The sequence below is a fragment of the Camelina sativa genome, chromosome 3 (genome assembly GCF_030686135.1).
Source record: "Camelina sativa cultivar CO46 ecotype springtype chromosome 3, ASM3068613v1".
Lineage (NCBI taxonomy): Eukaryota > Viridiplantae > Streptophyta > Magnoliopsida > Brassicales > Brassicaceae > Camelina > Camelina sativa.
The window spans coordinates 13,547,540-13,573,019 of record NC_141882.1 but is presented as its reverse complement, the minus strand read 5'-3'; the positions used below and the strand labels follow the sequence as shown (position 1 = coordinate 13,573,019).

Sequence of the window (25,480 nt, the reverse complement as noted above, 5' to 3'; positions counted from 1 at the left end):
TGCGCGAAAATAAATTTATTTAAAAAAAAAAGTTGTTTTACTTATATTAGATTTTAATCTTTAAATTGTTGAAAATCTTTCAAAAATATTTTTCTTGTATGATTCATGTTAAAATTATTTGGTTAGAGTTTAATATCATTTTTACGATGCATCAAAACCTAGCCAAAGAGAATTTTTTATCTTTCGATGTGGATGTCCAAATGTAATCGATTTTCTCTTTAAAACATTTGTATATGTATCTTGGACAAAAAAAAAAGATCTTTCAAGACCAAAAAAATAGACTGATCACTCAAAGTTACAATTCATATTTATGTGGGTAAATGGATCATGGTCCATCGTGTTAAGTATCAATCTCAACTTTGCAACATAACTATTATTACTATATTTCTTTACATATTAAACTAACAAAAAAAAGAATAAGATTGATTAGGAAAAAAGATTGTACCTAAAATATTTTGTATTCTTTACTCAAATTTGTTTCCCTTGTCAGTTTCTCCAATTATACTATAATAAGATCTAATGCTATATAAAAATTATTTTTATAATCTCTATATAAAAATTATTTTTCTAAATCAAAAAGGAAAACTGTTACTCATTAATAAGATCTTGACACATTTTAAATAAATTTATCGTTGTAATATAAATTTTTATTGTAAATAAGTACACAAAATCATGAAAGAATAATGAACTTTGAAAAAAAAGATTCAATACATGATGTATATTAATATAGTTTTACATGTTTTATTTTAAAGATTTTAATGCATTTAGTAATATGAGAAAGCTGAAGAAAAAAAACAGAAAAATGAGTTTGTAGGAATATATTTTTGGTTAATTGATGAAAATTGACAAAAGTATTACTTATGAAATTATGAGATATAGAATAATAATATTTCGTATATTTTTGGATTTCCAAAAATTCTGTGGATGTTAACTGCTTTTTTTTACTGATTATTTTTATTGTTAAATTTAAAATACTAACCAATATACATATTATCTCATATGATGCTCATATTATTTTTATTATTAAAATTATAACTCTAATCCGTAAAAAAATGAATTATGGTTTTACGATGATATAGATAGTTAAATGTGATTACTAAAGTGAATGTTTAACGATGAAATTTATTTTAGAATAGAAAATTTTCAAATATTAATATGTATCATTTTGAAAAAATCATTTAAGAATATTAGTAATTTTTAAATGTTTGATTTTATAATTTCAACACATAAATTATTGTAATGCATATGTCAAAACGTAAGATAATGCGAAATAAATTATAATTTATAGGAATGAATCTTCAGTTATTTGATGAGAATGTCTCTATATCTTTGTATATGTTTTTATTTTACGAATATCACTCATTTAAAATTGATTAAGACATGAATTAAAAATTAGTACTTATGAGATAACAACATAACAAGTGGTAGCTTCATTGTTAAAAAGTTTTGCTGACGTGTCAAGAGCGGAAAAAGGGCGATTAGGGTTTTCTTACTTCTTGGTCACGCATGGGGTCGCCGGCGGCTACTCCAAGCCGTTCTGCGGTGGATCTGGGGCAGTCGGAGGCTCCAGTGGGGGATAAACAAACGGGGATGGTATCTGCGGTTTCTTTTGACGGCTCCCAAGTGGCTCCGTCGGTTGGTAAAGATCTGGGGGATGTTTCGAAAGAGGTGTTTTCGTCGATTCAGCCTACGACGTTGACTCAACCGGGTAAACGTTCTTTTCTTCAAGTGGCTCAAAAGCGTAGTATTACTCAATATAAGTTTGAAGTTTCATAAGTGGATGGAAAGGAGAGAGTCGTTGTCCCTAGGGAGGTGTTTGTCGGCGCAAAACCTCTTTGGGAGGATTTCGTGATTGGTAAGTTTCTCCATGTCAAAGCTCCTCATGTGGGGAAAATTTAAATGATTGTAAACAAGATCTGGAGGTTAGGGGATCAGACATCTTTGATTGATGTTTTTGCAGTTGTGACAACCCGTCCCGTGGACCCCACTAGCCTCCCGCTAGCTGCTCCAACGGACCGTCCATGGACCCTACTAGCCCTCCGCTAGCCGCCCAAACGGACCCCAAGCTGGTCCTGTAGGGCATCGATCCTAACCCATCATTGTGGATATTCCAATCCACCAGTAGGTTATTGGTGCACCAGGCGTTCCTCGAACCCTGGTCCCCACCCTTTAACAACTTTCCCACAGGACAAGTTGCCACCAATTAACCTCCACGGGACGGGTTGTCACATAAAAATCGATTTTTATTGTAACAATCCGTCCTGTGGACCCCACTAGCCCCCGCTAGCTGCCCTAACGGACCGTCCGTGGACCCTACTAGCCCCTGCTAGCCGCCCAAACGGACCCCAAGCTGGCCCTGCAGGGCATCGATCCTAACCCATCACTGTGGATATCCGAATCCACCAGTAGGTTATTGGTGCACCATGCATTCCTCGAACCCTGGTCCCCACCCTTTAACAACCTTTCCACAGGACAAGTTGCCACCAATTGATCTGCAGGGCCACCCTTTAACAACCTTCCCACAGGACAAGTTGCCACGGGACGGGTTGTCACATGCAGGTCAATTGGTGGCAACTTGTCTTGTGGGAAGGTTGTTAAAGGGTGGGGACCAGGGTTCGAGGAACGCCTGGTGCACCAATAACCTACTGGTGGATTGGGATATCCACAGTGATGGGTTAGGATCGATGCCCTGCAGGGCCAGCTTAGGGTCCGTTTGGGCGGCTAGCGGGGGGTTAGTAGGGTTCACGGACGGTCCGTTGGGGCAGCTAGTGGGGGGCTAGTGGAGTCAACAGGACCGGTTGTTACAGCAGTGAACAAGTCTACGGTTAAGTTTCGCATAAGGAATGAGGGTATGAGACAAAGAGTCCTAAATCGTGGCATGCGGAATATTACTGATCTCCCGATGATAGTTTCGAAGTGGACACCGTTCGCTGAAGAAGCACAACCTGCTATGAAATCTATACCTTTATGGGTTAAGCTTAAAAATATCCCTCCAACTATGTTTACGGATAAGGGTTTGGAGTTTTTAGCGAGTGCGGTGGGGAAACCTCTACGGCTGCATCCTAAAACAGAGGCGTGTGTTAGTTTTATTGAAGCTCAGATAATGGTGGAAGCTGACTTGACAAAGGAGCTTCCTAAAGAGTATGTTTTTATGGGAGAAGAGGAAGGAGAATTAGACACTGTCATCTGCTATAGTTATCCTTGACTACCGCCGCGGTGCTCCCGTTGTAAGAAGTGGGGCCATCTTCTGCCTACTGGTTTGTCTCATGGGGAGTTACTCGTCAGTGAGAAGCAGGTTCAGTAATCACCAGTTGGGGTCGCAGCTGTTGTTTCGGCTCCATCTCTGGCTCACCATCACACTGTGGACGAGGTTCCGTTAACAGTGAGGGAGGAAAATCTTGAGAATGATGTTAGTGCAGACGATGAGAAACATACTGAGGGGTGGCAAACCCCAAAAACGAGTCGTAGCCCAAATAAAAGAATTGTTTCTTCGACATCCGATGTGGCCTCTTTGCTCTCAAATTCATACTCTGTTTTGGGAGCTGAAGAGGAATATCAAGCAGGGACAAGAGACGCTGATGATCCCCCCTTCTCAGGTTATACAAGCGGGTGTGGCTAATCCAAATGTTACAATTTGGCACGCCGATGGCGGCACTCAGTCACGGGATACGCAGGATGAGGTTCTTTTACGACCTTATTTACCGCGTAGCTCAAAAACTGCTCACAAGATAGTCTCAAATTTGCTTGCTCCTACTAAGAGTAGGAAACCTCCCTCGCAACATTAATGTCTGGGTTCTTTTGGAATGTTCGTGGTCTAAACAAATCTTCAAAGCATTCCATAATAAAACGGTAGGTGGAGAGTAATGATTTTCAGTTTGGGTGTTTGCTTGAGACTCGTGTTCGGGAGAGGAAGGCTCAGCGGTTGATGAGTGGTCTATTCCCTGCATGGTCTTTTCTAACTAATTATGAATACAATCGTTGGGGGCGTATCTGGGTTATGTGGAAAGGAAACGTGAGGTTGGATCCATTCTATAAAAGTGAGCAGATGATCACCTGTTCAGTGACTTTAGAGGGCCAGGCGGCGTTTTTCTGTTCCTTTGTATATGTGTTGAATACAGTGGAGGCTAGGAAGGAATTGTGCAAGAGATCAAAGATCATTCAGACTCGCCTATTATGCAGAATCAACCTTGGATCCTGATGGGGGATTATAATGAAACACTCGATATGGTCGAACACTCCAAAGTGGATACTAGTCCAATGGTCACAGGGGCTATGCATGATTTTCAAGCTGTTGTCAATCACTGCTCTCTGTCGGATATGGCATCTCATGGTCCTCTTTATACCTGGTGCAATAAGAGGGAGAACGATCTTATACTTAAAAAGCTTGATCGAGTGTTGCAGAACGATGCTTGGGAGCGTTCTTACTCGCAGTCGTACAGTGTGTTCACAGCGGGTGGTTGTTCAGACCATTTGTGCTGTCGTATTGAGATTCAAGGAGAGGTTGCTCCTACTATGGCACGTCGTCTCCCTTTTAAGTTTGTAAATCTCTTAACTGACATGGAGGACTTTAAACCGCTGGTGGGAGCGTATTGGCAGGAAACAGAACCTTTGTTCTTATCTACATCCTCTCTGTTTTGTTTCTCCAAAAAGCTTAAAGGTCTAAAACCAGCTCTATGGTCGTTGGCGAAGAGACGGTTAGGGAATCTTGTGCGGAAAACGGTGGAGGCTTATCAAGTATTATGCCAAAAACAGCAGGCCAATTTGACTAGCCCGTCCCCACGGTTGATGGAGGAGGAGAACACTGCTTTTAAACGCTGGGAGTTTTTGGCTAGTCTTGAGGAGAAGTATATGAAGCAGAAGTCAAAGCTTCATTGGCTGCAGGTGGGGGATAGAAACAATAAAACATTCCATCGTGCGGCAAAAGGCAGGGAAGCAGTAAATACTATTAAGGAAATTCACTGTCTGGATGGTCGTGTTGTTAACGATGGCGATAGTATTAAATAAGAGACAGAGCGGCACTTCAGGGATTTCTTGTAGGCTGTTCCCGCAAGTTTTGAATGAGTCACGGTGGAGACGCTTGAGCAGTTGTTACCGTTCTGTTCTACTCCTATTGTTCAGACACTCCTCACCCGTGTGGTCTCTGGTGATGAAATTAAGCATGTCCTCTTTTTCATGCCGAGTGATAAATCCCCAGGACCTGATGGTTTCACTACATAATTCTTTAAAGCTACTTGGGATATTTTGGGGCAGGAGTTTGTGCTAGCTGTTCAATCTTTTTTTGCTAAGGGTTTCTTACCTAAAGGGGTCAATGCTACAATACTTGCACTTATTCCTAAGACGAAATCCGCAAAGGAGATGAAGGACTACCGTCATATCTCTTGCTGTAATGTGCACTACAAGGTGATTTCGAAAATTCTTGCCAATCGTCTTAATAGGTTACTACCAAAGTTCATATCTAGTAACCAGTCTGCTTTTGTGCCATTAAGATAGACATTTCCAAGGCATTTGACTCAGTTCAATGGCCCTTCATGTCCAAGATCTTTACGGCTATGCATTTCCCGCCAATGTTTACTCACTGGATTATGTTGTGTGTGTCTATAGCATCATTCTCCGTTCAGGTTAACGATGAACTTGTGGGGTTTTTTTTGCAGTTTGCATGGTCTGCGTCAAGGGTGTGCGTTATCGCCGTATCCATTCGTTATGTGTATGGATGTGCTCTCCAAGATGTTAGATAGGACAGCGGGCGAGCGCTTATTTGGTTACCACCCGCGGTGTCGAATATTGCGACTCACTCATTTAAGTTTCGCGGATGATCTTAGGGTTCTGTCCGATGGTAAGTTGCGCTCTATTGAGGGAATCTTGGTGATGTTTGATCATTTTGCCAAAATGTCCGGACTCATGATTAGTTTAGCGAAATCGACCATTTATATGGCTGGCGATACTTCTAATCCACCTCATATGCAGCTTCCCTTCACGGTAGGTTGTTTACCGGTTAGTTACCTCGGTCTTCCTCTCGTTACCAAGAGACTCATTGTAGTGGATTGTTCACCTCTTTTGGAGCAGATTCGCAAACGTATTGGTTCCTGGACTGCTCGCTATTTGTCTTACATTGGTCGGCTCAATTTGATATCTTCTGTTTTGTGGAGTGTCTGTAGTTTTTGGATGGGTGCTTTTCGCTTACCCTGTGCGTGCATTTCTGAGATTGATTCGTTCGAAACAGAGATGAGTACTAAAAAGGCTAAGGTGTCCTGGGAGGTTGTTTGTAAACCTAAGGCTGAAGGGGGTCTCGGTTTACGATCTTTGAGAGAAGCAAATTTGGTGAGTTATTTACGGTTGATCTGGCGGTTAGTGTCCCAGGGTAACTATTTGTGGGTGGAATGGTCCTCAACTAATCTCCTACGACAAGTTTCGTTCTGGTCAGTTAATAGTTCAACCAGTTTGGGCTCCTCGATGTGGAAAAAACTTCTAAAATATCGGGATCTTACAAAAACTTTTTATAAAGTGGAGGTTGGGAATGGAGAGCGTACTTCTTTTTGGTATGATAAATGGTCAGATTTGGGTCCTTTCATTGATATTGTGGGTGACAGAGGGGTTATCGATTTGGGGATTAGTTGCCACAGTTCACTTTCGGAAGCTTGGACTAATCATAGGCGACGACGGCAACGATCAGAACAGCTAACCGTGTTGCAGAACGCTCTGCATTCTCAATGGCAGCGACGTCAGGAGAAACCCGATCAACTATTGTGGCGAGGTAAGAATGATGTTTTTAAGCACAAGTTCTCAACTCGGGACACTTGGAACCATATACAAACAACCTCTGCCACGGTATCATGGCATCGCGGTGTTTGGTTTAGTCATGCTACTCCGAAGTTTTCTTTCTGCGCTTGGTTGGCAGTTCAGGATCGTCTTTCAACGGGTATGCGTATGGTGGCCTGGAATGGGTGGCTTGCGGGTACTTGTATCTTATGCCATTCTGCTATGGAAACGAGATCATCTGTTCTTTTGCTGCTCTTTCGTTTCGGAAGTGTGGTCAGCCCTGTCCAAAGGTCTTCTAGGTGCACGTTATACAACGGATTGAACAACATTGCTTGAGCTCATTTCAAACTCTCAGCTCCACAGGGTCGATGGGTTCCTCATCAAGTATGTCTTCCAAGCGGTGGTCTATGTTGTATGGCGTGAGCGTAATGGGCGTCGCCACGGCGAAGTTTCGCACAATGCAGCCTCTCTTAAAGACTGGATAGAGCGGCAAGTTCGTGATCAACTACTTGCCATTGGTCTCTTGGGTGATCGGCGGTATGATGAAGCATTCCAAAAGTGGTTACACTCTCGACAATCGTAATCTAATTTTTTCGATTTTGTTATGCAACTAGATCCTAGCTTTCTATAAACTGATGCACCAGTTGTAATAACGTTTATTTTTCTTTTGAATATAATTTAACATTTTATTCAAAAAAAAAAAGATAACAACATAACAAATATATCTTAGTGAATTATGGTTTTACGATGATATAGATAGTTAAATGTGATTACTAAAGTGAATGTCTAACGATGAAATTTCTTTTAGAATATAAAATTTTCAAATATTAATAATCATTTGGAAAAAAATCATTTAAGAATTTTAGTAATTTTTTTGATTTTATCATTTCAACACATGTATTTTTGTAATGCATATGTCAAAACGTAAAATAATTTGAAATAAATTATAATTTATTAGAATGAATCTTCAGTTATTTGATGAGAATGTCTCTATATCTTTGTATATGCTTTTATTTTATGAGTTTCACTCATTTAAAATTGATTAAGACATGAATTAAAAATTAGTACTTATGAGATAACAACATAACAAATATATCTTAAATAATGTTGATACAGTTTTTGCGAATTATATTTTGTTAATTTTTATTTGTATTTTCAATTCTTACTAAGATATAGATTCGATATGATGTATTAATTGTATTTGATATAAAATATAAAGTTCTATGCATTAAGATGAAATGCGTAATTAAACGTAAAATATTGTTTATTATGATGGTCTAGATATTTAAATGGTACTCCCTGTCCTATAAGATTTTTTTGGAAAAAGCACAAAGATCAATAAATGATAAATATTATGTCATTTATAAAACATCAACCAATAGGAAAATACATAGTTCAAATAGTAATACATTATTATATTAATAAATATTATAAATAGAAATTTGAGAAAATATTATAAAATAGAGCAAAAAAAACCTTAAAACTCTTATATAATGGAACTGAGAGAGTATGAAAATGAAATATGAGAGGTTCATATTCAATATTAAAATGTTACAAGATAAAATCTAAAAACATGTAAATTACTACTTAATTATTCTTAATATTTTTTTTATTAATTTTTACCCGCGTAATAATGTGGGCCTTATCTAGTAAATCTATAAAGTTGGATATTGTGGTTTTTTTTTTTTGCTTAACGTACGTATTATAGAGTATTTCAGTATATATGTAGTATGTGTAGTTAATTCCGTAGACCACATTGTAGTTACTTATATATAATAGAGCTATGAGATTATAAAATTAAATGGTAAAAGAAGCTTATATTTGTGATATTTACCTTTGAATAGCATGAGAAGTTGAGCTTTGTGGTTTTCAGGTGATAAAAGCTAATAGTGACAAAAAGTAGATTTCTGAAATTTACGATTGTTGAGATACATCACACATATAAGCTTATTGCTGATTAAATTAAGATAAATATATATATATATTATCTGTTTTTAAAAGATACTAAAACTAGATGCTTTAAAGATATATAAACTATAAAATTAATTTAGTATATACATACATATATATCTTTTTTTTAAGATAAACTAATAATTGTAATTTTTTTTAAGTCACTTAATAAACCTACAAAATATTATATAAGTCCATGTGATTTCACAAAATCATATATGTTTAAAAACTTAGAGATGCATCTCTCATAAACACATAAATTAAAGAAATAATTGCATTAAAATGGTTCAAAAATATTTATGTAGTACACAAAATGTACATACCATACCACTTATATTTTATTATGACGCTATTTACCTAGCCCTCAAGGTAAATTGAAATTCACATTTCTTTATGAACATGCTCATTTGTAGACTGTAGGTTTAGATTTTTTTTGTTTTAGAGGGTTTTGATGGATGTTGTGATGAATATGGTTGTGAAGAAATTTGGCACCTGAAAGATATATATGGAAAGCTTATTATTTATGTCAAAAAAAAAAAAAAAAAGATTAAGAAGCTTACATTGAGTCCATATATGTGGAAGGTTCATCTTCATGTCAGCCTTTAGAGCTCTCAAATAGGCTATGCGAGTCTCTTCCTCCACACATTGGCGTATTATGCCAGGGTTCAAAAAATATGTTTGGCACACCATGCAGAGTGGCAGAGTAACAGACTGTGACACCATTTGGAGCATGTACCTATTAAAATAGGACTTGCACACTTGGTGTCCACAGTCTGTGGTAACAAGAGGGTGAATGGCAAAACAGTGCTCACACCAAGTCAGAGATTGCTACAAAAGAGAGAGAGAGTCATGCTCAGCTCTGATTCTACCAGTACCACCAAAAAATGATTTGGTCACACAAAACTTCATACATTAAAGACAAGAAGAATAAACTTACATGAACGGCAGCATTGAGATTCAACGGCAAAGGACGAGCCACATGATGAGTGGCAAGACTGAGTCTCTCGTAGCCTGGTCGATGAAAGATAAGGAGCTTCGCATCCCAACGATAATGAAGGAGGATGTATCCACAAATGATGTCAACTAGATGTATCCACAAAGAAGGATGTCTCATCATTTGGGGGAGATGCGTGTTGGAGACCATCTTGCCGTAAAGGGATCTAAAATCACCTCCATTAGTTATATTTGAGGAGTGTCTACAAAATTTTCTATAATTAATTCTAATATTATTTAATTGTTAAGTGTCTTAAGAGTATCAAAATATGTCTTAAATCTCTACTTGAAGACATTTTTGTTCATTTTTGGACACTCTTAAACAATCTAAAAACACTTTGGATTAAATAATATTAAAATTAATTATAAAAAAGTAAGTATACACTCACAAAAGAAAATAACCAATGGAGATGGTCTAAGGTACCTTCAATTCATATGTTTGTGCTTAGCTGATCAAACATGTTAGTATTTACTTTTCTTGAATCTCAAACTTTTGTTGTGTTATTACCTTTTATTTGTAAGGTAGGTTCAAGTATCGACCTGTTCAGTTTAGGGAACTTGGAATGCTTGCTGGAGGTTCAGGTATGTTTACATTTGCGTTTAATGTTGTTTCGAAACCAATGTATCTGTTTCAAAACACAATTTATTTCGTATTTGTGAAGGTCGCTAGAGAAATTCTAGAAACCCCAACATACAAGACAAAGGTGCACCTCATTTACGCCAATATCACATACGAAGACATTCTCTTAAAGGTATAACGCTTCTCACCAGTTGATTCTTATGCTTCGAGAACAAGTTTTGCGTTTTCATATTTTATTACATAAAGAACAAGGCTATGACTGCAAAGCTTGAAGCTCTGGGATACTCTTCGGAAATGCAATGAACAAGGCTATGGCTATGGCTGCAGATCTTAAGATGCGGGCCACCGCCAATGAACAAGGCTATGGCTGCAAAGCTTGAAGTTCTGGGATGCTCTTTGGAAATGCAATTCCAGTTATGATCTACATCTCTGCCTTTGATTACTCCAGAATGAAACTTATTTTCATCTGATTAACAATGTATCCCAAGTATAAAATATTAAGAAAAGATTGTGTCTTAACTGAGTGAGAGTTGTATTTGTGTTGGAAAGCTTCATAAACCCTTGTCCGTTTTTTGTTTTGTTTTTTTTAACAAACAAATCATTGTCCGTTATGGGTTTGAATTCCAATTGAAGTATTAATTGACTGGTTTACGAATTGTGTTAGACGTGCGGTTAACATATGCCGTTTTGGTACTCGGCTAGTGTGAGTGGTAGACATACTGACATGACCCTGCCCTGTTTGTTTTGGTATGTTGCTACAAAAGATTATTAAAATATATTTGGTAGAATGATTTAACGAACTTATAATTAAGGCAGCTTTTACAAGTCTGCTTTTTCTTTTCCAAATCTTTTTTTTTAATATATAATGCTTTATGATTTTTTTAGTAGATTACATGAAGTTGGCTGTACCTCAATTTTTTACATGCAGAACAGCAGAAATACAAATTTATTTTCTCTATTTTCTATCTTTATCTTTGTAAAGTTTTTTCCTTGATTGACATATACTCATCACTCATGTTCTACTAGATTAGGACCCGCTCGATGTGCGGATTTAGAGTTTTTAAAATAAAATAAAATTTAACAAATAATATAAAGTAAGTATTTTTAGTAAGTAAAAACTATCTATAAAAGTAAATAGATACATCGAGGTGTCCAATGTAAATATCTGGTGTAAAAGGTGCGACTCTGCGGTTGAGACTATTAATCACATTTTTTTTAATGTCCTCACTCGTGGGAAATTTAGGATTTATCTCTAACTCCGGTCTCATCAGAGGGTTTTCCTCATGAGTCGGTGTACTCAAATTTGGATTTTGTTTTCTGGAGGGATATCTCTCAACAGGGTGATCCTGATCAACTTTTTCAATTACCATGATTTTTATGGGCAATTTGGAAGACCAGAAATAATTTTTTTTTAAAGGTTTAGAGATCGAGACGAATGATACAATTGTTCAGGCTTTGGGCGATAAGTTAGCCTGGGAAGATGCACTCTCTTTTAAGGCGGTCATGTCGGCTCCATCTCCATCCTTAAATGTCCAGGTTTCTTCACTTTGTTGTCAAATTGATGATTCTTGGAAAGCAACCAATGAGCATTCATGATTGGGCTGGTGGTGTTGCGTTGGTGAGGAGCGAACCTTGTTGTTGGAGGCCAAGTGTCTAAGAAGGTGCCCCTCCCCCCTGCATTAAGAGTTAGAAGCGTTGTTGTGGGCCATGGAGCGGATACGTGTTGAGTTACTCACTATGGTGCATTCTCCTGAATATTGGCCATCCTTCTTCAACTTGCTCGATAAGTTTAATTCGCTGGAGTTTTTTCCACTACTCTCCATCTCTTGGATCTCGCATGCGACAAATTCGAAGGCAGATTGTCTTGTCAATGCTTCGCATTCTCTTATCTCTAAAGTTTCTTTTGTAAACCCTTTTCCTCTGGCTTGGGCAACTAACCGATAAAATTCCTTTTAATTTATTGTTTGGTTGAAAAGAAAAATATATACACTTTTAGTTAAAGAAAATAGTTGTAGATGAGTTCAAAAGTATTAAAATTAAATTAAAATATATATATATATATATATATATAAATATTTAATTCTTTTTGTAAGTAAAAACAATGTATAAAAGTAAAGAGATAAAATTTTAGTCATAGAAAATAGTTGTTTTGTTTCTTTTGCTATAATATACTAATGTATATCCATTTACAAATCTACTGTCTACATTACCACTAAAAGTTTATTTGTACACACAAATATATTTTACTGTTAAAATATACTCTTTAGTCTTAACTACTACCAACAAATTATCTTTTTGAACACGTTAAATAACCTATTATATGTCTCTTCACTCTAATCTTACATACTCCTATCATATATATTACAATAGCAGTCTTTTGAATAAATTATTTGATTGGTGAAAAAAATATGAGACGGTTTATTTTTTATTTTATTTTTCAACAATCTTTTTCTTTATGTAAACGTAAGTATTTACATTTTTTCAGAAACAGTAACTAATTGTATAATTTTCACAATTATTTTTTTATCTTATAAAAAAAGTAATATTGTTTTTTGTAATATAGCAACTAAAAATTAAAATAAGTAAACAATATTACAATTTTGAATTTTATGGTATATATAGATATAATTTATCTTATAATTTGATTTTATATAAAATTAGATTTTATTTTATCTATTTACTTTTATATAAAACTTTTTTATGTTAGGTTTTGAATTTTTACATTTTATTTTTTAAAATTTTAATAATGAATTGACATGTGTCAACATCTGAATAATATAATTGACACGTGTTAATGAGTAATTTTGTCATCAAGATTTATATAAATGAGTAATTTTGTCATCAAAATTTATATAAAAAAAATTAATAATAAATTGACATGTGTCAACATCTAAATAATATAATTTACACTTATCATAATTTTGTTAATGAATTATTTTGTCATTAAATCCTATATAATAAGATTCTAAAAATGTATAGTGTTTACTATACTAATATTTAGTTCTTCAATTTGATTAAATGATATGGCATTAAAAAAAGTGCATGGTTCCCAGTTTCCCACTCACCAACGGCTAAATCTCCCAACGGCTCCAATTTGACTATCGCATATATGAATTAGGAGCCTTTATCACCTTTAATAAACTCAATATTAGTATAGTAATCAAATGCTCCTTTTTTTTGCCATTACTAATTAAATGCTTTTACCAATATAAATGACAAGTGTATACAGAAACCGTTTAATTTATTTATATTGTCAAAATTTATACTCCAGCTTTTTTTATAATTAGTTTCTTTCCATAACGATATTTTTCACTTTTGGCCACGGAAGCTTTTTGTTTCCCTCGAGCGTACACCTCATATATTTATTCTCTTATTTTACAGACACGTTCCCAAGTTTAAGGGACAAAACAGAGCGATTTTAGGACAACACATATTTGTGTTAGCGGTGTTTTGGAAACAAAATAAAACAAAAAAAGGTTTGTTTTACTAAACAGATAAGAACAATACTGTTTCATCGGTTTTGTTTCTTCTTCTTCTTCTTCTTCATTCATTCATCCTCGTATCTCCACCACTTCTTCTTGTTCTGTTTTCCTAACGGAGAGAAAAATCTGTGTTTTCACTAACCCAAACCTAATTTCTCTTTCTTTATTCTTCTTCTTGTAAGAGAGAAACAGAGTTGTTCCTCTTTAACTCTCATCGAATATAGGATGGTATTTTGATCCCCTTGTGTTCGATTCTGATTAACAATGGCGTCTTCTCAGGTGGAGATACCTTCTCCGTCTCAGAGATACGGGTTTATCCTCAGAGACCGTAATCAAAACGCTGGCGTTTTCCAGAAGAATCTGAAACCTTCTCCTCCGATGAAAAACAATCACGAGCTCGAGCTCTTCAAATCTCATCATGTCTCCGACGAGAACTTGGTCGATTCTTGGATCGAGACTCATAGTAACAAGAACAATCTTATTCGATTGGCGGAGAAACCAATTGTTAGAGCAGAGCGTGTCCTTGAATCTCCCGTTGAACATGGCGGTGCTTCTTCTTTGGTACAGATGTGGGAGGCGAGGCTAAACCGATCCAACGCCGGAAACTCACCGAGCAGTGGGCGCTGCTCGGTGAGTAGTAGTCGGAGCGATTCAGGACTTAGTAGTGTTCAAGATTCGATCGATGGAGATTCTGAAATGGCTAAAGAATCAGATGTAGCAGAGGCTAAGAACCCTAAACCGACGGTGGAGGTTGAATCTGAGAGCAAATGGGGACGAGTCGCTGATCTAGTACGGAAGCTTGGCAACGAAGACAAGAAACTAACCGCGGGAGATAATAGCGACGGCGGTGGGATCTCGATTTTAAGAACGCCGAGGCCTTGTAGCAGTTCGTCTTCGTCGTCGGAGAAAAGCAGTTTTCCGGTGGTTAGTTTCTCGCCGAGGATCCGAGGACGGCAAGCGTTTACCGATTTGCTTATGCAAATGGAACGTGATCGCCACCGTGAGTTGGATTCGCTTCTTGAACGCAACGCAGTTTCTAGGTTTACTCAACGTGGTCGTCTCCAGGTAAAAGTTATATTTTTCACTATTTTGATAAACGCCCAATGTTTTTGTGACTTTTTATAATCCACTCAATACTTTTTTTTAATTACGATATCGTCCGGTTATGTTTCTTGTAACCAGTCAATGTTAAAGCTAAGGAGCCTCAAACGTTGTCTTTTGATACAAGATCGAAACCTGTCTAACGCAAAACCAACCGGACTAAACCGGATCGAATCAGGCTCTGCAGTTCTGAATTTAAGGTTTATTTCGTAACCTCTGTTCTTAATCTTTTCCCTAAAAGGTTCTTGATTTTAGTTGTCAGCATTTGTTTATTTCTGATTCTTGATCTTTGAATCTATCGCAACGCAGAGAGAAATTTCGTCCAAATGCGTTGAAGACCGTGGCTGCAGAAGATCAGAGGAAGGATCATCATAGATCCGATGAGATGAGTATTAAAGCTGTACAAGTAACTACCGAGAACACGAGGTTGCAAAAAGGCGGTGTTACTCCAGAAGCTTTCTCCAAAGAGCGGTTGAACATCCGTGACAGCAAGATAGAGGAAGCAATGTTATGTAGTAAGAAAGGAGAAACTGAAAATGCAATAGTTGAATTGAAAAAGAATTGCCTTCAACTGCAAGAAACAAGAGAAGTAGAAACAACTTGCAGTGACGGCGAGGCTGGGAAGAAAGAAGAAGAGAAGACAAGTGTGATCCCCTGCATAACTCAGGAATCGTGGTTAAGGCAGAATCAAAGTGAGAATTGTATGCAAGAAACTCAAACACAAGGTGTGTTACATAAGAGTAATGAGATTGATCAGTGCCTTGAGAGACACGAAACATCATATCTAAATGGATGGGAAGAACAAGATGAGTATGAAGATGAGCAGTCTTATTATGGAGAAACGAACAATGATTGGCTTAGCGAAATATCTCGGCCACGAAGTTACTGGGAGGAACTGAGGAAGTCGAGGTACCTAGAAGTAATGAACACTCGGTCTGAAAAAGAGGACATACGCAGACTCCTTGAGCGGTAAGTAACCATCAAATTCAGCAAATCATTTTTGCTCTTAATTGCCAAACATTGACTTAGAAAATGTGTATTTCCACGTAATACAGAGGAACGGTGACAGATTTCCTAGAGAGCGGGTTGCGAGAGAAGATCGATAATCTCATGATGTCTCGTGTGCAGTCACACTCCAACAGGCACTCTAACCAATGGGAATTCCAACAAGTAGAAGAAGAGGCAGAAGAGACAGAAGAGACAAATGAAATCGAAGAAGAAATCAAAGAAGAAGAGTCTTTAACGGAAGGCAAAGAGCAAGACGATAGAGATGACTCAAGCCAATCATCATCTTCATCACAAATCTTTGCATCATCTCCTGCAGGATCATGGAGTTCTCAAGACACTGGAGTTACTTCCACTCCTATCTTGTCTGTTCAAAATCCTCATTCACCTGTGAGTCTTCATCGATTTCTCATTATACAGTAGAAACTTGCAATCGCACTAGCGGTAAATATCATTGAACCGCTTAAAAACGTTTTCAGGAAATGGAGCTGATAACTGGTATGAGATCACAGATCCAACAGCTACAGCAAGAAATGTCGGTTTTGCGAGATTCAGTCAAAACGTGTTTGGATGCAAACGCTAGCTTGCAACAGAAGGTTCATCGAGAAAACCCAATGAAACGAAAATGCTGCGTCTGCGACGATACGCAGGTTGAGGCGGTTTTGTACAAGTGCGGACATATGTGCATGTGCCTGAAATGTGCCAACGAACTACATTGGAGTGGAGGGAAATGTCCGATTTGCCGAGCTCAGATTGTGGATGTTGTTCGTGTCTTCTTCGATACAAGGAACTGATTTTAAAACGCTGACTATTTCACTAATCGTATTATACTCTCTTAATATTAGGTTATGTTACCCGACATTGTAACCAAAGACTTTTGTCCAGTTTTATGAAGCTTTTTTTATCTCCTTAACTTTTGCAACCACTCTTGTAACCATACTCTTCATCGGTTTTGATACTTAATAGGACTCGAATGACCTGAATACACACTATAAATTGGACTATGAAAGTGAACAAAATTACTCTAATAATGAAAGCTAAAGATTACAGGAAGCTAAAAAAAAACCCTCAAGAATAGGAGATTTTTAAAGTCAGAAACAGAGCTTTTTTAAGCAAACACGAAAAAATGAGTTTTGAATTATTTCATTATCATCGATTTTGATTTCTCAAAGATTCAACAACCCCTCTCTCTCTCTCTCTCTCTCTCTCTCTCTCTTGATAGATATTTAGTATTTACACAGCCTTACGAACTCACATTCATATACACATACATATTAGAAAAAAAACTCTCTGTGTTCTGTTTTTGTTTCCTCTCATTTCATGCGTTTTGTGCGGTCAAGAAAGTATTGAAGTCATCTCTAGCCTTACGCAAACGTGGAGTGATACAAGTCCGCGGAGAAGTAGGGCAAGAAACAGAAGCGGACGAAGACGAAGTCGAGAATCTTACACGACGTTGCGGTGAAGTCTCAGCCGATCTCCGGTGATCTCTAGTACTCCTCGTTTTCAAAACGCTTCTTAAAGCCAAAGTCTCTGTTTCTCTATCGAACAAGAAACCAGAAGTCACCGGTTCTTGCACATCTCTTCCTCTGTTTCCTCCTCTGCTGTTGCATTTCGTCATCTCCACGGGGAAATCATGAAACAACCGACCGTTATCTTGAATCAGAGCGGTCGTCGATGCCCAAGAACCACATTCGAATTTCTCGAGCGAGGCGCGTATGGAAACGGTCGAATTCGTGAAGGAAGAAGCTCTGATCATCTTCTTCTCCATAGAATCTTGTCGTTTAGAAGAAGATCTAACGGGCTTGTGCTTCCCGAATCCAGGTAGAGACAAGCAGAAGGCGTTACATTTGAAATCTTCTTCCTTGTAGAGAATCTTCTCCGAGTAATGTGTTTTCCTCATAAAAAGGAATGATTCTTGGTGGCTAAGCTTCTTCCGGGTTCTCATTGGCTCTGGGAGCATAGGAAGCGGAACTGCTGAGTCTCTAGGAGGAGGCATGGCAGGCGGCAGTACCATTCTGAAGCTGTCGTCTCTTGTCGAGGAACGGGAGAAAATAGGACTGATTGATTTCTCGTTCTCCAAAATTGCCTTCTTAATCAAGAAATTTATATTAGTGTTAGGGTTAGGGTAAGGGGTTGTGTTAGGGTTTTCTCCTGGAAAAACACTGAAACCTTGCCACTCATTATCACTCGAATTATGAGCTAAACCATCTTCAAACGCAAGCATTGCCGGAGGAGGCATAACTAGATTTGTCAACGGAAAAAAAAAAAGAGATTAGATTTTGAGAGATGGGTTTATAATTTTCCGGGTAAAAAATATGCGGAGGATAGAGATATAAGTAGTAGGGAATATAAAAGAAAATGGGAAGCACGTTGATCATGGCAAAAGTAGTGACTTACATGTCGGTACTTCTATCTTTGTCCTCAGATTTTGACATGTGGTTACTATCATGCTCCATGTGTGTGTATCTATGCGAGAATATTAAAATAAGATGAGATTTTAAGGAACAAAAAAGATTATTTGATTTATTCAGTTTTAGGATGTTGGATGGAGACGTATGAAATGGTTTGCACGTAGTTCCTGACCTGATCGTTTTGAGTTGACTTTACCTTCGTGTGAGTGTTCCTCTGTTTCTCTCTATAGGTAAGTAAGTCAACACTTCTGTGACATGTGAATATTAGTTCTACTTCCAAAACGAATCCAAGATTTACTCTTGGAAAGCCAATAACATACGAAGTAGTACAAATTAAGTCATATTTGTGCTCGTGTGAACATGGTTATCGAACTTAATTATCATTTGATCTGAAAAATCTCAAGCACCTAGCTAATACATTTTACAAAAGGTTTATGAAAGTATTAATTGAGCCTATTTTTTAATTTCCATAAACTTGTCTATGGTTTTTTGGCCTACAAATCACGGAAACTGGATAAACCAATATGAAAATCCAATTGTTCAATGTTGACAATGACAAACGTACGGTTCTTTGAAATGTTTCACACTAACCAAATAAACAAAACGTAGATTTGTTCACTGTAAAAAAAAAACTGCTATATTACTATTGCTTACGTTTTGTAGATTCTTAATTATTTTTAGCCCAGACCTTCTATAGCTGGTTTCACCCTCGTAAATTCAAGATATATGATATCGTACGACGGCTGGTTCAACATCTTCAGAAAACAAAACACAAAGCACACATCCAAATAACCCACAAAACACACATCCAAATAACTCACAAACTACAAATACCACTGTCCCACAGCCTTTCATGTAATCAATCTTAGGACCAAACTTTTTTACCTCAGCGTAAAACGCCGTTGGTGAAATGCCGGCATTTGCCATAACATTATACTCGGTCCGTGAAAGGCTCAATATTAAAGGATCAAAGAACTAAATATGTTCTCTGAAAAATGAAATAGTCTGAATAATTTATTGATTAAATCAAAGAAAAACAATGGCTTTTATACAAGCCTTACAACCACAACAGAGAAAACAAAGGAGCTCAACTCTGAAACAAACTACAACTAAAAAATGCTTATTCAAACTCCTAGAAACTCGCTTGACTTATTCTACTTCAGACTTTGTCAATATCCAACAAATTCCTCCCCTTAAACTGAAGCATGCCTGCAGCAGTTTAACCTTCCAATCTTCGAACTCTAAGGCACTTCCTAAACTTCTCATACTGTTCAAGCTTGATAGGCTTAGTCAAGATGTCTGCAAACTTATCATCGGTTCCACAAAAAACTAGCTTCATAACACCTTCATTCACCAGGTTGCGTAAGTAGTGAAACCTTACATCAATGTGTTTTGTTCTGCGATGCATGACTGGATTCTTTGATAATTTGATCGTTGAGCTGCTATCACACATAATGTCCATACACCCTTCACTTAACAGACTCAACTCCTGCAACATTCCTTTCAGCCAAACACAGTGACAAGCTGCATGGGTTGCTGCTACATATTCTGCTTCAGTAGAAGATAATGTAATGATGTCTTGCTTTCTTGAACTCCAACATACTGCTGCTCCATTCAGTAAGAACACGTATCCTGAAGTACTCTTCCGATCGCCAACGTCTCGAGCATAATCACTATCTGTGTACCCCACTAGATTCATGGTTGGTGATCTCCCATAGAAAACTCCAAAATCCAAAGTTCCCTTTAAGTACCTTAGTACCCTCTTTGCTATCTGCATATGCTCTTCTTTTGGATATGCCATGAAACGTGCAATCAAACACACCACAAACATCAAGTCTGGTCGTGTTACTATAAGATACATCAGAGAACCCACAAGCTGCTTGTAGAGTGTTGCATTGATGTTACTGCTTCCCTCCTTCGTGATGACAGTACTAGGAACAATTGGATCTCTTACTGAGTTGCAGTTCCACATCTTGAACCTCTCCAAGACTTCTCTTGCATATTTCTTCTGGTTTATGTGTATCCCATTACTATTTTGATGTACCTCCACTCCAAGAAAGAACTTCATCTTTCCCATGTCAGTCATCTCAAATTCTCTTTGCATTGACGATTTGAATTCAGCACATAGCACTTCATCATTTCCTGTGAATATCAGATCATCAACATAGAGACTTACCACTAGGATTTCGGTTTCTGTTTTCTTGAAAAACAGAGTGTGATCATATATGCTTTTCTCAAACCCCTCCTTCTTGAAGTAGCTTTCAATTCGACTGAACCATGCCTTTGGAGCCTGTTTTAACCCATAGGGAGCTTTTCTCAGACGATAAACTTTATCTTCCTCCCCTGCTCTGAGAAACCCTTCAGGCTGCTCTACGTAGACCTCTTCTTTCAATTCTCCGTACAAGAAAGCATTCTTAACATCAAGCTGATAGACATGCCAACCATGTTGAGCTGCTACTGCCAAGAGACTCCTCATCGTATCCCACCGAGCGACTGGTGCAAACACCTCCGTGTAATCTACTCCAGCAGTTTGAGAGTATCCCTTTGCCACCAGTCGAGCTTTGCACTTCTCCACTGTTCCTTCTTCGTTGAAATTTTTCTTGTAAACCCATTTAACACCAATTACTTAGGCGTGTTGTGGCAGAGGGACCAGCTCCCACGTTTGATTTTTCTCAATGGACTTAATCTCCATTTTCATGGCTTCTCTCCATTTGTCTTCCTTCTCAGCCTCGTAGAAATTCATTGGATCATCACTTGTGACAAAGAAGACAAAGTTCATCAAATCCTCCTCTTCACTCACCTCATCACCGGTTACAAAGTCTCGCATCCAACCAGGCTGTTGTCGCGACCTTTTTGATGGATCAGTCTGGTTGTTTGCTCCAGCATATATAACCTCTGCTGGTTCTGCATCATCACTATATTCTACTTCTGCTGGTTTTGCATCGTCACCATCCTCTACCTCATCATCGGTATCTTCTTCTTCAAACATATCATCATCTCCCCAGGCTAATACACTCTCCTCCGGTGCGCTCACATTCCAGTCCTACTTTGCATCTTCTTCAAATACGACATCTCGGCTGACAATGATTTTCTTGGCTACTGGATCATAGAGACGATATGCCTTTGATTCATCGCTAACTCCGAGAAGAATGAATTTGTGACTACGATCGTCGAGCTTTATCCTCTTCTGCACCGGAATGTGAACATGAGCAACTGACCCAAAAATCCTGAATTAATCAACCTTCGGTTTGATTCCCGACCACCTTTCTTAAGGGACTTTGTCTTTTACTGCTTTAGTGAGGCTACGATTCAGAACATGTGCCGTCCATCTCACTGCATCTGGCCATAAAGATCGTGGCATCTCCTTCTCTGACAGTAGACAGCGAACCATGTTCATAATTGTGCGGTTTCTCCTCTCTGCTACTCCATTTTGTTGAGAAGTGTAGCCTGCAGTCAACTGTCGTTTTATGCCCTGCTCTCTGCAGAACTTGTTGAAAGCTTCAGAGGTGAACTCTCCTCCCCTGTTTGTACGCAGCCCTCTGATGACAATTTTAGCTTCCTTTTCGACAGAGTTTTTAAAAACTTTGAAAGTGTCGAAGGCTTCTGCTTTCTCTGCAAGAAAGTGGATCCAGGTTGTCCGGGAGAAATCATCAACAAGCACAAAGAGATATCGTTTACCACTGTTTGAGGTTGGAGTAATTGGCCCACGGAGATCCGCATGAATCAGCTCCAATTTCTCTGTTGCTCTCCACTTGCTTTTCTTTGCAAATTTATCTCTTTGTTGCTTTCCAATATTGCAGACAGTGCACACCTTTGTCTCCTCTCCGAGAGTTAGTAAACCTTGCACCATCTCCTTCTTTTGCATGACATGAATGGACTTGTTGTTTAGGTGTCCGAATCTTCTATGCCAGAGAGATCCCAAATCTTCATCTTCTACCTTGAGACAGCTTCCTCAGACGGGCTTCTTCATAGCATTCACCAAGAACATCCGGTTCATGGTCATGTGTGTCTCCACAATCAATCCTCTTTGAGAGTGAAAAATCTTACACACACCATTCTTGATCAGAATAGTTAGCTCCTTCTCTTGCAGTTGTCCAACGCTCAACAGGTTATTAGTGAGGTTTGGAACATAGTAGACATCGCTTACCACTTGAGTGATTCCTTCTACTTCCATTCTGATTTTTCCTCTCCCCTGGACCATCAACCTTGTTCCATTTCCCAAGCGAACTGAGTGCTTGACGCTTTCGTCCAACTCCATAAACCATGACTTCTCCCCAATCATGTGGTTTGAGCATCCAGAATCAAGGAACCACATTCCTTGCTCTTTAGTGTTGCACAAGTCTGAATGTGCCATTAACAGGAGCTCTTTTTATTCATCAAACTCCACATAATTGACACCTTTCTCTGCACTTGTACATTCAAACTGGTAGTGTCCCTGCTTTCCGCATCGGAAATAGTTGATAGCAGATCTGTTCACAAATGATCTGCCTCTCCCTCGTCCCCTGTTACCACCTCTTCCTCTCTGGGGGTTCCATCTTCCTCTTCCTCTTGCCTCATTTTCGACTTGCAGCACTTGCTCTTCACTTCTCTTCTCGATCACCTTATTCTCATAAATTTGCAGTGAGGCCTGCAATTCATCAACTGACATACGATCGATGTCCTTAGATTCTTCAACGGAACAAACAACGTAGTTGAAGTTGTCTGTGAGACTACGAAGAATCTTCTCCACAATTTTGACATTTTCAATAACTTCACCACAGTTCTTCATGTCATTCGTTGTTGCCATAACCCGAGCAAAGTATCCGGCCACTCCTTCGCCAGATTTCATCTCCAGGGTTTCAAAGGTTTTCCTTAACCTTTGAAGCTGTGCACGCTTCAATCTAGCATTTCCTTGATGCTTGGTTTTCATGGACTCCCACAACTGCTTAGCCGTCTCCTTCTGTGTGATTGTCTTGAGGATGGTTCTGTCAATCGATTGGAAGAGATAATTCTTGGCTTTGAGATCTTTGAGATTTGCTTCATCAAGATCCTTTTGTTGTGCTGGGGTGGGAGCTTCGATACTTCTCAGGCTATCAAATCCATGGTTGATGACACACCAATACTCTTTGGATCGAAGAAGGTTCTCCATGACAAGGTTCCAGTGGTCGTACTCTCCATCAAACTTTGGTACAGCCGGCGTAGTAAAGCTTCCTCCGTCTGCCATTCTCTCTTAAGTGTTTTCCTCTCAAACACTCACGGATCTTTGCTCTGATATCAGATAAAGGATTACAGAACTAAATATGTTCTCTGCAAAGTGAAATAGTCTAAATACTTTATTGATTAAATCAAAGAAAAACAATGGCTTTTATACAAGCCTTACAACCACAACAAAAAAAACAAAAGAATTCAACTCCAAAACAAACTACAACTAGAAAATGCTTATTCAAACTCTTAGAAACTCGCTTGACTTATTCTACTTGAGACTTTGTCAAATATCCAAAAAAATATGGCCAAAGCTCGAACATAACATTTTACCAAAACCAATCATTTAGAATGGAGAAACACAAAAAAAAAAACTACAGAACATAGATATATAAATTAAGAAGCTTATGTTAGACACGGAGGTATGACGGATTCATATAAACTTTAGCCTCTCTCTTTCTATGTTTCTTTTTTTAAAAAAAAAAAAAAAAAAAAAAAATGCATGACTTTCGTCATGGCTTATGTAACACCTTATCAATAAATTAATGGGGTAATTGACTAAAAACAAAAGAAATATATATTAAAAACAAAGCTTATGTTTCAGTCTTAGGTATGACCGGTTCATCATATACACCACCACAAGCGTATGGGCCGAAAAAAAAACAATCGGCATGATATCCATTGTGTGTAATTTATGGCTTATGCAGCAAGCTCTAGTCCGACAAAAGACTGGACAAAGAAAAACACATATAATAAAAGAAGGACAGAACAACTGACCTACCACACAACTGTCGAGCATGAGAGAGGACATGAATCAACGTTCCAAATTTAATTGAGCCCCATAGTCCTTTAATTTTAACATTCCAATTTATCCTTCGTATTATTAACATGCATGGTATTATTATTATCGATATCGTACGTTTTACTTTACGTGGATTACTTTTCTTCCGAGTATAAAACTTATAAATTATGCAATAACAAGAAGCATCATGATTCATCTATAGTAACAACAAACATTAACTAGAAATAAGTTGAGCTCACAAATACTCAAGATTCGACATTGAGGCTTAATTAAACGATTTTTGATAAAATAAGATTTGATGAACTGCAGCGATATCCGCTGTTGGGAAAGCCAGCGGCGGGAGAAAAAGAAAAGTTGTGCGTGGACGATATGTTACAGAGATACTACGGCGAGCTGGGGCGTTGGCAGATGATATATGTGTTGACGTCTCTAGCATGGGGACTAGAAGCTTTTCACGCAATGATAATGATATATGCCGACCAAGAACCCAAGTGGAAGTGTGTTAGATCGGATTGCTCAGTTGGATCTTGGTTTTGTGATATGGATTCCGGTTCATGGCAATGGAAAAATGCCAAAAGCATTTCCACATTGGTGAAGTGGGGGGGGGCAGGTTGATTTGCGGTGAGAAGTATAAATTCGGTCTCGTTCAAGCCCTCTTCTTGACATCTACACTAGTTCAAATTAGAGTCCAAGAAAATAGAGTTGACAAAAGAAATATAAAATACAAGATTCATAAGACTAACCGATCATGGCGAAAGACGAGGGCTTAAAAAGAGGGTAGATACTTTTTGTATTATGTTCATGACCATATATGAATCCGGATTTATATCACAAATCCAGGATCCAACCGAGCAACTCGGTCCCAAACGCTTCAAATTGGGTTCTTGGTCCGCATATATCATCACCATCGCGTGAAGGCTTCTAGTCCTCACGCTAAAGACGTCAACACAAACTGCTTCATCTGCCAACGCCCGAACTCGCCGAAGCATCTCTGCATCATGTCGTCCACGCACAACCGCTCTTGTTCTTCCGCCGCTGGCTTTCCCGGCAGTGGTGGCCGAATATCACTGCCGTTCGTCAGTATCTTATATATTTCAATTTTTATATATTATGAGGTTTCTTTATTCTATACTACTATATATAAAGCGAGAAGGGATGCGTTGCAACTTGCACATTAAATTATTAGGTGTAGTAGATGTAGGTACACTGGCCACTCTAA

At 38.1% G+C, this 25,480-nt stretch overlaps 3 protein-coding genes, 1 long non-coding RNA gene and 1 pseudogene across 4 annotated transcripts; 2 read left to right on the top strand and 3 right to left on the bottom strand.

Moving 5' to 3' along the window:
• The first annotated feature begins 1,506 nt into the window (after positions 1–1,506).
• On the top strand, positions 1,507–7,339 carry LOC147946886 (uncharacterized; annotated as a pseudogene).
• Positions 7,340–13,662: 6,323 nt separating this feature from the next.
• On the top strand, positions 13,663–16,775 carry LOC104777128 (uncharacterized). Its single transcript, XM_010501338.3, has 5 exons — positions 13,663–14,826; positions 14,944–15,062; positions 15,172–15,831; positions 15,918–16,257; positions 16,347–16,775. The coding sequence occupies exons 1-5, from the start codon at positions 14,026–14,028 to the stop codon at positions 16,659–16,661; spliced, it is 2,235 nt and encodes a 744-aa protein (XP_010499640.2). The 5' UTR covers positions 13,663–14,025; the 3' UTR covers positions 16,662–16,775.
• A 219-nt stretch (positions 16,776–16,994) lies between these two features.
• Positions 16,995–18,169, bottom strand: LOC104777127 (uncharacterized). The gene has a single exon (XM_010501337.2). It carries the CDS (start codon positions 18,104–18,106, stop codon positions 17,186–17,188), a length of 921 nt encoding a protein of 306 aa, XP_010499639.2. The 5' UTR covers positions 18,107–18,169; the 3' UTR covers positions 16,995–17,185.
• Positions 18,170–22,626: 4,457 nt separating this feature from the next.
• On the bottom strand, positions 22,627–23,481 carry LOC147946885 (uncharacterized). The gene has a single exon (XM_087504094.1). The coding sequence runs from the start codon at positions 23,479–23,481 to the stop codon at positions 22,648–22,650; it is 834 nt and encodes a 277-aa protein (XP_087360220.1). The 3' UTR covers positions 22,627–22,647.
• Positions 23,482–24,399: 918 nt separating this feature from the next.
• LOC104777126 (uncharacterized) lies at positions 24,400–25,373 on the bottom strand. Its single transcript, XR_766221.3, has 2 exons — positions 25,005–25,373; positions 24,400–24,927 (listed from the first exon to the last, which is right to left on the bottom strand). It is a non-coding gene; the product is annotated as an uncharacterized LOC104777126 (long non-coding RNA).
• Positions 25,374–25,480: the final 107 nt, after the last annotated feature.

Coding starts and splice junctions, on each gene's coding strand:
- LOC104777128 (XM_010501338.3), top strand. CDS start 14,026: ATGGCGTCTTCTCAGGTGGAGATACCTTCTCCGTCTCAGAGATACGGG. Junction 14,827..14,943: donor CTCAACGTGGTCGTCTCCAG/GTAAAAGTTATA, acceptor TCTTGTAACCAG/TCAATGTTAAAGCTAAGGAG. Junction 16,258..16,346: donor TTCAAAATCCTCATTCACCT/GTGAGTCTTCAT, acceptor AAACGTTTTCAG/GAAATGGAGCTGATAACTGG.
- LOC104777127 (XM_010501337.2), bottom strand. CDS start 18,106: ATGCCTCCTCCGGCAATGCTTGCGTTTGAAGATGGTTTAGCTCATAAT.
- LOC147946885 (XM_087504094.1), bottom strand. CDS start 23,481: ATGGCAGACGGAGGAAGCTTTACTACGCCGGCTGTACCAAAGTTTGAT.